The sequence below is a fragment of the Tachypleus tridentatus genome, chromosome 11 (genome assembly GCF_004210375.1).
Source record: "Tachypleus tridentatus isolate NWPU-2018 chromosome 11, ASM421037v1, whole genome shotgun sequence".
In the NCBI taxonomy this organism is placed as follows: Eukaryota; Metazoa; Arthropoda; class Merostomata; order Xiphosura; family Limulidae; genus Tachypleus; species Tachypleus tridentatus.
Genome location: NC_134835.1, coordinates 65,280,600 through 65,295,455, shown reverse-complemented (window position 1 = coordinate 65,295,455; position 14,856 = coordinate 65,280,600). Strand labels below are relative to the sequence as shown.

The following is a 14,856-nucleotide window of genomic DNA, read 5'->3' as shown; positions in this document are numbered from 1 at the left end:
TTGCAAAAGCTAGCACTAGCCTTTTTATTTTCTAGTTTAATTTTTTGTTTTGTTTTTATTGACCTTGAGTAATTATGCTTATGCTTTGGTCAGTTTCAAATTTTACTTGTCAACTGTTCCCACCTATTTGTATATAATTAAGCATAAAGCTGCAAAATGAGCTACCTGCTGTATGCCTACCACAGGAATGGAATCACATACTGAATTTTACCATTATAAGCTCTCACACTTACCCTTAAGCCTTCAGAGGAATTTAGGAAATTTGAAACAATTACCCATCATATTATAAAATTCACATTAATTTACATGCCATCTTAAATGGTGATTGGCATGTCTAACACAAATTTGTCATAACTTTTACTAGTAAACTGTCTACAAAATTTTGTTAATTATCTTTTAAAAGGTAAAGAATTAACACTATTTAAATAAAAAATAGGATATAATTATATATTTATATTAAAATAAATCAAAATATCCACTTTCTTTGGAACTTCGTTTTTGCATGTTTGTCTTGATTATTTTTTTGTCTCTTAACATCAATCAATACCTGTGAGGAAATCTGAAAACAAAACTCATATTTATAACAGAATTGTTCACATTAGTTTACAAGTCAATGAACTTTGATACAATGTATTAACTATTTTGGTAGTAGAAACTACAGTACAATAACAACAGAATACTACTTATTCATTAGCACGTAGAGTCTACCATTTGAAATTTAAGATAGATATAAACATTAACATTTAAGTTATTCCAATACATTAGATAAATAATTACACAAGCAGTGATAGTTTGAGCTTCCATTACAAACCAGTGAACTCTGAATAGCCAAAGGAAGAATCAGGACTAACTATGTAATTTAAAAAACAAAGGTTTTTGTGAAGAATTACATAATGTTTTAAACACTATACACACTAGATCAGAATATACAATATTATTAACTTATTTTTTCCACACAAGTTATTTTTGTACAAAACTGAAGTCACTAACTGAAATAAAACAAAGAAGTCATACTATGTTTCTTGATCATTAAAGTATTACTGTTAGCATACACATTCCAATATTTTTTTTTATAATTGGAATGTTAACAGAGTTAAATCACTTACTATTAACAGTAAAAAATATTTTTATTAAGATTTGCACATAAAAACTAGATGAATTTTTATTTGAACATGTGTATAGATAATTATCAGAATTCACAAAACTTTAGTTACTAGAGTTAATCTAAAGAAACTGTAAAACAAGTATTTTAGCAGACTACATATTGTCTTTTAAAGTATAAAATACAAGTGCTTACCAATCCTAAACCCTGAAGAAGTAGAAAGTGGTAAAAAAATAACAAACCACAAGTTAGAAAAGCCCAGCTGAAGTCACTCAAGGGTTCTACTGTGTACACACCTGCTTGATGACATAATAAAAAAAAAGTGCATAATGTGTGGTACACATGTATTACAAAACTTAGTAAATTAGAAACAAAATAATTCCAAACTTATATAAACTATGTCATACACATATCCATCAACAAAAATAATTAATTTTTAGTACTAGTTTTTCAACTCACTCAAAGAAATATTATATTATAGACATATTTCAGATTTGGGAATAACAATAACCTTGTATAACTGGAAATCATAAAAGAAAAAAAATCTATCAATTTGTTATTGCCATACCTCCTTTCTCATTTTTACCACTGATAAGCCTTGTTATTTCACACTATTTTACCAAAAATCTGAGGATAAGAGTTATGCTGTTGAATTACATTACCCACATGCTGCTCATGTCCTTGCCTCATGAAACATTACTATTAGGTTGAAGAATAATTCGTGAGCATTTTAAATAATTTCATTCAAGCATTACATGCAAGACTATACAATACTTCAATGCATGAACACATTACACCCAAAACATTTATTATGATACTTTATTTCATGTAATACCTAGGTATATAGTATGCATTGTTTTAAACGAAATTGCAAGAAATTAAATGCAAAAAGCAAATGGTGTCGAAAATGCTCGATTTTGTCCACTTGACATTCCATTTAATGAGCTGAAAATGAAAGCAAAAATTAAAGACATGTGAAAATCAAACACACCATCTATTAGAGCAAAAAATTATTTACCAAATGACATGAAATATTTTGTGAAAGCATTTCATTTATGAATATATTTTTTTAACTTGAAAAAACACTCACGAATTATTCCTCAACCCAATATTTATTTTACCTAAACTAATCTTACCTCACTTAAAATAATCCATATTTCTATATTTCAATTCTTTTATAATAATAAACAAATAAATATAAAAAACAAGCAATAAAATACTGAGTAAATCATTTTTCTTCCAGTTGATTGCTGAGGACCTTTCAGCCAACCTTTTTTTTTTTTGTTTATTCTAATGGTAGTAATGCACTAAATAATTTTCACTTAATAAAATAATGCACCAAAGAATATGAACTAATAAGCAAAAAGTAGACAATTTCTCCTACCTCCCACAATTTTTCTGGCTTTTTAGTTATGCAACAAGAGCCACTACAAATTAATCCAAACTACCCAAGTTCCTTGATGTAATACCACTTATACTCTGAGTAAAATTGACTAGTATCTGTTCAGAACACAGCATTATGCAATGTCACTTAATAAACAAAAACCTTGACATTCTGTTAGTTATATGTAATATATAATTAAATGTAAGAGAGAATTACGAACACATCCTGAATGATAGTGATAGTATGTGACAGATGAATGTGGCAGAGGGTTAATTTTCTATTGACAGCTCCAAAACCAAACAAAATTAAAGGCTATGAAAATTATGGGTTTTTCTGAACAATAATGATTCTATCATAAGTTTACATTTAATTTCTTACTGTTCTGAAGGAGTGGTAAAGAAAAAAAGATAAGATTCAAAGAAAAAAATATGTCGTGTGTCATACGATGGGCCATTCAGAATTGAATTTCATTTGTTAGCTAATATTTTATGCTATACTAATTGATATATCAAAAAAATAGGTTCATATAATTTTAAATTAAAGACACTAAAACCCTATCATGGATAGTAAAAGAAACCCAGGTTGAAAGAAATAAAAAGTGGAGATACCAAAACTATCTACCATTTCTACTAATTTTAAACTGATTAAAAAAAACAACTGGTTAACAGCACTTAATGCCAACTCTCTGGATATTTAGGTGTTATATATAGTGTAAGTTTACTGTTATATGCAAAAACAACTTGTTTGGGTTGAGAAAATATTTTACATAGAAGAGCGAACAATGAAGAAGGTTGAAACGTTGTTCGCTCTTCTATGTAAAATATTTTCTCAACCCAAACAAGTTGTTTTTGCATATATATTTTTCTACAAGTGGGTTTTCTCAACATCACTGATTAAGTTTACTGTTGTTCACATTGCTGTATGTTTCTAATCTATAACTGTTTAAATGTATCCTTTAATGTTGTATAAACAGACATGGATCTAGACCAGTGCTTCTCAACCTCATCCAACATCATTCACCACTACAAGTTTTTCACAAGAGCTCACTCACTCCAGTTCAAAAAAGACAAAAGTACCAAATTAAAATTCAACACTCTTTATTATGACTTAAATGCACATTAAACTACAGCTAAAATGAATACAACATAAAACAAATAAATTTCCTGTGTGAACAATTCACCCAGTTGAGAAGCATTGATTTAGGATCCATATTCCCCCTTTTGTCAGGAGTTAACAACTGTATTCTTTAATGTTGTACAAGATGTGGACAAAGAGGAAGAGATCCAAAGGATATGCAAACTTCTGCCTTTAACCATTTTGCCCCCAGATTAATAATGCTATTTAATGTTGTATAAACAGGTATAGATTTAGGGAAGGAGTTGATTATTGGCTTCCATTTTTTTTCAGGTATTAATAGTTGTATTAATTTTGTATAAGGGGAGGGATCCAGATTTACTTAGCCCCACTTCAACTTCTTTTACAGAAATTAATAACTATACTATTTAATGTTGAATAATTCAGAACATTTTGTTTTTTAAGAGGAGTCTAAACACCTTTCACTTTTTCAGTAATTAATAAGAAATACACCCAGACATTTTTGCACTACCATACAGTATCAAAAAGTTACAATAAACATTACTGTTTTTACTTGATTTGGCTATTCTTTATAATGAAAACTTTTAAGTTTTCTGAAATAAATATTACTGATATTTATTACAATTCAGTTAAGGCCTCAGACAATAACAACTGATTATTTCTATGTTAATAAAATACAAATGTCAATTAATTGTTACCTTAATATATGTTCATGCCTTGGCTTTTTTTCAGAACCTCTAAGAATGTGTTTAGACATCAGACTTGTTTTCATCAAAGTTAGTATTATTATGACATTTTTTAAACAAGTGATTTCTCACTGTTTAAAAGTTAGAATTATCATGAGAAAGGTGCTTTTCATATTTTTGGTATTTGTCTATTTGATTTAAATCAAAGCCACATTAAGCTCTGCTGTGTCCACCGTTAACTTTACCATTTTATGTTCATAAACTTTGATGTCTATAATAAGTGAAAATGCAAATGGTATGATTGTATGAGCAATATTTTTTAAAATTTATTTGAAAAAAGGTACCTTCTTTAAAAATGACAGATTTCTTAACATGATTATAAATAATTATAGCTTTACCTAGAAAAATGTGAAATGTTTGTTTTTAACTATTTTCATAATGAATCCATCAATACAAATAAAAATATGTCCTTCCAAATTGCTGTAAAATCAACATGAGATAATCATTTACAGAATTTACTTGCACTATTTTAGATCTGAGTGAGGCTCCTTTATGACTAACTACCTGATCAACAATCATTAATCCAAACACTTATTATAGTGAAAATCTCTTCCTTCCAGTAAACACACAGAGAAAAGTTTGTTACACTCTTACACACCTTACTTTTAAAAAGATACAATACCGTCATTGTAAAAATGAAATGCTACTGCAACTAGTGTGGAAATGTTAAACATTGTTGTTACTTCTTACACAGTAGTGCTGTACTGACTTTTTAGTTTTATTCTTTATCATTCTACTATAGTTTTAAACTATTAAAAGTTTTATTTTAAAAAATAAATTAGTCTTATTCCAATTTTCCTTTTGTTTGATTTTAAATTCAGGCTACTTGAAGAATATTTAATTTTTTTTTTTTATTTTACCTAAGTTATCATTTGACTAATGAATAAAATGAACTATGATTATTAATTTCCTTTGGTTGTTTGCATTTAAATGAATGTGAAAATATAGATGCAACACTTAGGCCCCAACACTGTCATAGATGTGTTTAAAACATGTGAAACAACACAATTATCTGAAATAACAAGTACAGAAAAGTGTACACAGTATTGTTATAACAGGTGATTGATAAGTGAAATCTTTCACTGTTTTTAACTGTTAAACAACACAGTTGTGTTAACTTGAGTGACCAATACATTTTCATCTAGAAAGTTTAGGATTAAAAAAATGTAACTTACTTATACATTACTGATTATAAATATAGGAATTTTTCTGACTTTTTATATTATTTTGACACATTAAATTTTGAGGCACTAAGTTTGTAGTCAATTTTATGTATTAATTCTAATATATTTCAAAAATTAACTCAAGAATATTTTAGAATCAATATTCTTTTTACAGATGTGCTGCACACTATCTTTCAGCCTGATAATAAACATACTTTTCTGAAAAGAATCTGAAACCAGATATAACCTCCTTCTCATTCAGGAATGTGACACATAGTAATGGTTAAAGTATAAGGTAAGCATGAAAGTTTTTAAACATACCAATATTTACAGCTCTTGAAACAGTACCACCTACAAAAATTTAAAAAAACATCCTACTGCTCTTTTTGCCATCAAATGCTGACAAAATTGATCCTGAAATCAGCATAATAGCAGAGATGCCAACTATTTCGAATTACTGAGTGTATTGATTGTAGACAGAGACCTTTCACAGTTTCAGTCCTTTTAGATTTGCCAGAAACAAGACAATCTGGTGAACAAGGCCTCTTTTTTTTCCATCTTGTAAATGATGGTATTGGTGTTTCTATGCTGCTTAGAAAACAAGAAATACCCATCTACGCGAGCGCTGATTAGCTAACAAGCACTGATGATGTAACTATGGATTCTCCCATGTACTCAAACTATTGGAAGACACCAGAGATACAAATATTTTTTTATTATTTCAAGCACAAACATGATTATAGCAAGTAGCCATTTGGATTATGTCTTTTATTTATTATCAAAATTTATTTGTATCTCACTAGAAATTTTCTTTTCACCCCTTTCAAGCCCTGGGGGAACAATTTATCACTTCATTGTATAGGCCTATATAATATATAATAATTTGTGAGTTGCAACAAGTCGTAACATTTGTCTGTATGAGCATATAGTCGTAATGTATACACCAAATTCGTAATGATTATGCTCAAATTGTAACGGTTGGCATCTCTGTAATAGGTGGTAATTCTAGTCCTTACCATGCTAAATCAATTGACACATTTCTTTAGGAAAAGACAGTTGACCAAATGGAGTCACCCACATTCAATGGACTTCAGTTCACATGACTTTGTTGACACTGACCTTAAAATGCAGTAACAGTAGAAGAATGTCCCTGCTGTTCATGAAGTCCAAACTTCATATTGAACAGAAATACCATGACCTGTAACTACGTAAAACACCCCTAACTGATGTTCGTATAATTATGAGCAGAAGTTAACTTTCCAATCATTTGCATTCCATGTTACAAAAAAATAAACTGCATGATTTACATAAAAATGAAATCATATGAACAAATAAGATTATTTTTTAGATGGATTTACCTTCTTATAACCAAATTATTATAAATTAGAACTGTGCTTTAAGCATTTTGTAGAATATTTGCTAACAGCTACCAAGATAAGTTATCATGCTACACAACAGTTGAATTATTATTGTTAACATGATTATGTATCAGAAATTTTCCAAATCAATTAAGCACTCAACATGCAACTTGGAATGGTTCCTAAAGCAGGAAGATGTGGGCAAAGTTCAACATAATGAGTATGATCCTTCTAAATGATTAAAAAATCATTGAGCTACAGAAACACTAAAATAGTAAACATTCACTTAAGTTCCAGCTAAAATTCCATCAGTTTGTAGTTATATTATATATAAAAAGCCAAGTGTGAAATAAAATGAAGTAAAATATAATGCTAAAAAAAAACATTAAAACACACATCCAGAAAAAAATAAAAGATCTAAGATATCATATTACTCCCATCTTACTAGTTGGATCAAGTCCATGAGCCCTCCCACAGCTACTAACAGTAAGCATAAGATGAAATTTTAATGTGAATGGTGTAATGGTTTAATTCCATGTATTTAGAGTTGCAATTTTAACACAAGCAGTGCAAGACAGTTTAAACTGGATATTATACATTAAAGTGGGTGTAACAGAACTTCAGATGAACAAAATTTTGAAATAATATGTGGTTCCAACAATGGTTCAAGGTTCCATGGAAATCATAAAGTCTAGTTGCACCACTGGAAATAGTAGATCTTTACTAAAGAATCCCTGTAATTAACAATGAGTATCAAAATCATTAAGCTGATCATGAATCACCTCAAACTTGTCTGTTCAACTTTTTTTTTTAATCAACAATTTCACTGCTTATAGAATTTAATACTAATTTAATAATTTTAGTTTTTTGATTGCCATTTTATCTGTAGTTCTTGCATGATAAAAATAATTATATTATCAGTAACTATCACAATTTTCACAAAGAAAGAAAATTTTTTTAACAACTTTCATCTCATTATTTGACAACACTAAGACAGTTTTAAAACGTAGTAATTTACAATGTGCATACATTTTCATCTTATGTCTGTCTCTCTCTCTTATGGATAAATACAATTATATGCTAAAAATAAAAATAAAAAACATCTTCAAAATCAAAATATGCACAAAATTACATGTCTGTGTAGTCTTAGAATCAGTATTGAGAATTAAGAACTTTTTCAAGATAAAAACTAGAATTAACTTTCATGCTCCAATGTTGATTTTCAATGAGTTTGTTCTTCAGATTAAATGGGATCAACCACACATCATTTAAAGCAATGCATAAAAAGGCACCTGAAGCTCAGCAGCAAACATCTGTAATCAAAAATGTAATGGAACTTCAGAGGAACAAAATTTTGCCATGAGATGTAGTTTCAACAACAATGAATAAAATGAAAGAATCAAAGAAACCAATGACAAGAAACTAAAATCAATAATGGCAAGCAATGCAAAGTTACTGACAAATAACACCAATCGATACAAACCTATAATAACAAATCAAAACCTGAATTTTGAGAACATGTTTGATATTATGGCAAACACTTTCTTCTAGTACAATATTACTTAAATTTAAGATGCACTCTTTTCACATTTAAACTGAAAATTAAAGTACATTTTAAATTCTAGGTATTATTTTTTCTAGTCTAGAAAACATAATTTTTCTCAAACAACAAAGATTTAAAAAAAAATCCTGCATTAACAAAGAGATTGAAGTATATTTTAAAAAGAACTTAGCTCAGAAAGACTAAAAAACATGTACAAAACATCAAATTTGCTAATGTCAGCACCACTAGTGGTGTAGTTGAATATCACCATCCTGAGTCTTTGTCTGACTTTCCTTATGTTCAGATGCTTTTATTGTGTTTTTTACACATAGAAAAGCATTTTATATACGATGCCAAATTTAAGTTATTTTGTGTGCCAAACAGATTGGGAATAGTGTAGCCAGTAAAAAGTGTACAGTGAGTGAGGCAAATGTACATCATTGGCGTGATATAAAAATCAAGTTGTTTTCTTGCAAGAAAAGTACAAAGTCATTTTATGGCACAAGAAATAGAAAGCATACAGAAATTGATGCTGCCATATTAACATGTTTCAGACAGTTACAAATTAAAGGACTACTTGTAATGAGAGAAGTATTAATCTTAAAACAAAAGAATATGCAGAAAATAATAGTATTTCTTTCAAGGCCAGTCATGGCTGGTGTGAGAAATTTAAGAAAAGTGAAAGTTTAGCATTACACCACAAAAACTGCCATCAGATTTTGAAACAAACCATTCAATAACAACGTTACATTATTTTTCTACATCAAAGGAATCAAAATACCCTAAACCAAATCAGTAACTCAGATGAAACAGCAGTTGTTCAACATGCTGTGCAACTACACTGTAAATGCCAAAGGAGAAAAACAGGTGACGATCAAAACCACTGGCTATGAAAAGTTAACATTTAGTGTCATGCTGTGTGTAACCGAGATGAAAATAAATTACCACAGTATGTCATATTAAACAGAAAAACGTTGCCAAAAGAAAATTTTTGCAAAGATGTAATAGTTTGCACAAAAAAATGCATGGATGACATCAGAGCTAATGGAAGAGTGGTTGAAATGTATATGGGAACATCACCCTGGTGCAATATTAAATCAACAGAGCATGTTTGTAATGGATGCATTTCATGGTCATCTCTGTGATAAAATCAAGAGTAGATTAAAGAACAAAAACAGTGGTCTGATGATAATTCCTGGCAGAATAACAAGTCAATTACAACCTCTTGATGTGTCCATTACAGAGTCATTCAAAGAACATATTTGTAAGTATTACCATGCTTGGCTGAATCAAGACAATCATGCTTTGACACTGAATGGTATAATAAAAATGGCAGCAGAATCAGCAGTAGTGGAATATCAATAATATCTGACAATATTATTAGAAAGTCATTTTTAAAATACTGTTTATCCATGAGGAAGTTAAAACACAAGATGATATTCTTTTGGACGATAGTAAAAGTTATGAAAATGCTTCAACTTCAGAATATAACAGTGAGTCAAAAGAAACATCAGAGTAACATTCTGATTAAATAAAGAAACATTACTGTAATGAAAGTATTTAGTTTCCTGTTTATTTTATATATTTTTTATTATATTTCATTTTAAATACATTATCAACATTTTTAATTTTTAATAAACTCTTTTAAAACATATTTACTCCTTTCTAATTATCATCCAAATTTTTTTCCCTGAAAATCCCTTTTAAGAGGAGTGAATCTTAAAATTGAGAGCATCTTAATTTTGAAGTATTACGGTATATTCACTTCCCAGCGCATGCATGTGAGCGCACATGTAATAATATTGCTTCTTTATCACAACTTCTGCCTTGCAAAGTATCACAGAAATGGCACAGCAGAGCACATTGTACCAGAAAATGACTAGTAACAAGAATTATTTCATTATACCTAAATTAACTAAGTTTTCACTTAGTATTGGTAACACAAGATGGGTATTTACTGCAATATGGATACAAACATTCTCTCTTAATTATGGCATTTATAAACTGGCATTTTTCCATAGAACCAATATTTAAGGAAGGGAACCACAACTCTGTATATTTCCCACTGGCCAATCAGAAATTCCACCCTTATTTTGAATTTTACTGTTGCTTGTTTTGTTTCTCTGTTCAATGGCTATCAACAGTTTGAAAACTAAGATATTAAATAAATATTATGATTTTCTAATTTTGCTGGTATACACACACACACACACACACACACACACACACACTAGAGAAACTGATGCTCAAGCATGAGTAAAGGTTCCTAATAGGAAGAAAGATTCTCTCATGAGCTATGAGCTAGTCTGTTAACAAATGACAATTTGGGTATAGAAAGGAAACTTAATAAAACTTTACTGATAATAATTTAATGAAAGTTTTGCATGCATAACATTTTAAATGTTATGTGTGGCTGCACAAATATATACAACAAACATCCACATGAGAAGTAAAAAAACTTCAGGTTTTACTTTTAAAATTAAAACCAAAATTTCATCACAAACAAAATATTTGTCTTCCTTTTACTAATAATTTTATAATTTGATATTATAGTAACTAATTACATTTCAATAAGTTTATTCTATTCAAAGTTTAACTTTGTGTAGCATTTATGAAGATAAATTGTACATTAAAGTTTTCGTCTATCATCACATGTACTTATACACATCACGGATAAGCCATAACTAATAAATAATTAACTTACAATAACAAAAATAACACAACTATTTGACCCACCTCCCATTCCTGTCCTTAGAAGATAGAAAGGAATAATTAACATCAAACCATGCTGAAGAAAGTACACTTCTGTCTCCATTGGCAACTATTAAAACAAATACACAGTTATTGTAACTTAAACATATATGAGTTAATACTAATGAAACTTTACAAATCTTATAACTCGGAGAGAGGAACTTTTTTCAATTAATTAAACATTCTAAAAAAAAGTTTTATTATATATCTAAATTAATTATAAGTAGACACAAGCACTTGCTTAATGATATATAACAAACTTCTCATAACATACCAATCTTGTGTTTAACACAGGAAGGAAAATGGCCAATAATGCTCCATGTAAACAATGCAAATGTATTCTAAACAATACTGTAACCAACTGGGATGTTGGTGGAGCAGCAAGCAGAAAAATCTGAAATGACAATAATCACATTAACAACAAAGTACATTCTATTACATTTATTAAAACTTTTAGCTGGGTAACTACATTCAGAAGTGTACAAATTTTTTTAATTACACACCAGTCAAACTTGCTGATCTAGCAGTTTTTTCAAAAAACAAAGACGTTCATGGTGTGGAAATACTGTTTCCTATAATTACAATAATCACAATTAGTTTGAAATATATACTTTACTCATTGTTTAAACATTACTGAAGAACATGCTCCCAACAAGTTTTTCTGTTGTTTTTTTCCCTGTCTACAGTTTCAGGCCAACTAGAACTAGTAATTACTAGTAGCCTGTATCAAGATTTCTTCTACTCAAATCACTGCGAGATCTAACACCAACAGAACAGACCAGGCAGTCAGGTATGACCTCAAGTTCAGTGGTATTGATTTAGTTCTGCTTTAGTGTTGGAATTCTTACATAAGTGGTGTAAGACTCGGTTCATATTAAATATTACAGAAATTATCAAAAACTGATGTGGCATAGCCAACTGCTAATTTAAATTACATGCAGGTACTTGACACAAAAATTTAAACATTCTATAACCAGGAACTTTTGTTTATTAAATTGTGTAGATTTTGATAAACTGAACCTTTATAAACTCAGAACAATTAATTTTCTCTTCTAATTTTAAGATTTTGTTTTATCCTATTTCAATGAATGCCCAATTCTTTTCTTTTTTATTACAACCTGTGTTTATATTATATACATGTATATCATGCACAATCAGTGCTTTGTATTTATAATTTCAAATGTTTATTGGGCATTCTTTTAATGTGTTGTGTATAGATATTTAAAGGTTATTTATCTAATTTGTAGTTTCTATTGAATTGGGAAAAATTGTGTAAAAATTATCAAATGAAAAGTATGACATTATGCATTCTTTTAATATGTTGTGTATAGATATTTAAAGGTTATTTTCCCAATTCAATGTAAACTACAAATTAGATAAATATTAAACGAACGTCCAATAAACCTTTGAAATTATAAATACAAAGCACTAATTGTGCAGGATATACATACATACATACACATATATAATATGAACACAGGTTGAAATAAAAAAAAATTTGGGCATTAATTGAAATAAGATAAAACAAACACTCATAAAAGTAGAAGATAAAATTAACTGTTCCAAGTTTCTAAAGGTTCAGTTTGTTTTTTTCCGTAAAATGAACATCTGATGTACTTCACTACATATATTCAATTTTTGATCATATTTTAAATTTTTGTTCCTTTGAGAACAAAAACAAAAACTTTATCCACAAGGTTACACATCACAGCTGACAAATTTGTATGGCTTGTTATTTCCTATCTATACTTTCTTCTCTTCTCATCCAATTAGTTCAGGGTTAAAAATACACACCTTACTTTAAATTCAATAGATATTCACACTATCAATGAGTGTTTAATAAATGTTTTTCTATTTCTAAACTCAAAATGTACAACAAATTTGGACCATTATGATGATAATAGCATAATTTTGTTTCAAGTCTACAAGTTTCAAAATACTTATCCAAGTCATCAGCATTGTTTACATTAGATTCTGAGTAAATCACCTAGCTACTTTTGCCAGTTACATTTCATCTATTCTTCTACTTCAGATTTGTATACATACCTTGAAATATGACCTTTTTAACCTAGAGGAATTAATTCAGCAAAATAATTTTAATTTTCTCCAACATCTTTCTAAGTCTCTCAAGTAAAATGTTTTGACATTATTCTCTAAGGAGAATAGGTATAGATAAAAAACTTGGAACAATCCTGACTCAGAGCATCACTGCTATAGTCACAGTTGTTGTTGAAATGTTATCAATGAGAGAGCTCCCAAAAGAGGGGAGAAATTTCATTGAAACACCAGAGGAAAAGTAAGGATCACTCTACTGAAAGGGTCCACTCCAGGCAACAGATGTAATATTCCTAGGCACAGATGAAGAGCTCTGGAGTGTAACAGCAGAAGTTTCAATGGGAGATCCTATCCTATCAAAAGAACAGTGAAGTTATCTAAATAAGCTTAAGAGATTATAGTGACACACCCTTTAAGCTACAACATCACAGAAATGCTGATTCAGAGACCCAACACTGGAAATGATGTGTATCTAGAGTTGCACCTCATTCAATCAGATAGATGTCTGCAAATAGATGTAAGCCCAGACAAAGTGGAGGAAGGCAAAAGCCATCACTGCACTGAAAGATATAAAAATGGATGGAGAGAATCCAGAAAAATCAACTGATTTCTGTACACATCCCATTAATCTACCAGAATATAATAAAAGGATGAAACTAATGAATCCCAGAAGGAGAAGAAACTTCAGAGAAGTTAGTTCCCTCATAAAGAGATGGAACTTTTCATGCATGAAGAGGAGAAGACAGAGCTTTCATAATTAGAAGTTCAATATCTCATAAAGACCAAGTTTGCCCAGGATGAGATGAAGAGAACAATTAATCATATAATAGGGGAACTGCATACCCAATTAGTTCATCCTCCTTGCAAAAGCAGTCACAGATGAAAACATACAGGCTGAAGCTAGCCTGAAGGGAATGTGGCTAGGAGAATCAGAATGTGGGAAAAAAAAGTATCCAAAACTTCAACATTACTCATCCCCAACGTGAGAGAAATCACTTAACTCAGATCAAATAGACTTTCTACCTTGATAGAAAATTGGTACAAGAATGACAATTCTATGAAAGGCTATTTAGAACTACAAAAATACTGGAGTAAAACTCCAAAGAGGATTCAGGATCCATTTCACTGCATTTACTATCTGGAGGAAAGACATTCTACTCAAAAACATAGGATCTGAGGGAGATCAAACAAAAACAGGAGGAGGAGAAAGAGAAAACTGAAAGTGTAAGGCAGGGTTAAGCTCACAAGAAAACATGACTCATAGATCCTCTTAAAATGAACTGTACCCCCCTCTATAATGATTATGACTAAGCAGTTGAATGCAATTTAAATAAGAAATATCACTATCAATGCAAGATCACAACCTTCATTTTTTTTAATAAGAAAATCACTTACATGGTCTCTCAATGAGTTTAGCATTGGCCAAAACAGTCTCTCCTCTCTCCATCTGTGAAGTCCCATCACAACATATTTATCAGTGCACAGTACCAACCACAGGTAATAAAAATATAGTCTATCAAAGTCTCAATGTTATAGCCAACCAACTCCTAAATGCTAAATTTATTGCCAAGAAACTATACTACATGAAGCCCTAAGCAATGCATAGCTGACAGTACTACTGATCTTACTACCAGTACTAAATATAGCACTAGTGTAGTA

The 14,856-nt window shown here is 29.8% G+C and overlaps 1 protein-coding gene across 7 annotated transcripts in view; it reads right to left on the bottom strand.

The window, feature by feature from the left end:
- LOC143232338 (transmembrane protein 164) overlaps nucleotides 1-14,856 on the bottom strand; it is a 58,596-nt gene that overhangs the window by 13,364 nt on the left and 30,376 nt on the right. For all 7 annotated transcript variants that reach the window (XM_076467639.1, XM_076467640.1, XM_076467641.1 and 4 more), the window contains 3 exons: nucleotides 11,417-11,536; nucleotides 11,128-11,212; nucleotides 1,298-1,398 (listed from right to left, as the gene is read on the bottom strand). In XM_076467639.1, the coding sequence (XP_076323754.1) occupies nucleotides 1,298-1,398; nucleotides 11,128-11,212; nucleotides 11,417-11,536 (306 nt within the window). The remainder of the gene's footprint in view (nucleotides 1-1,297; nucleotides 1,399-11,127; nucleotides 11,213-11,416; nucleotides 11,537-14,856) is intronic.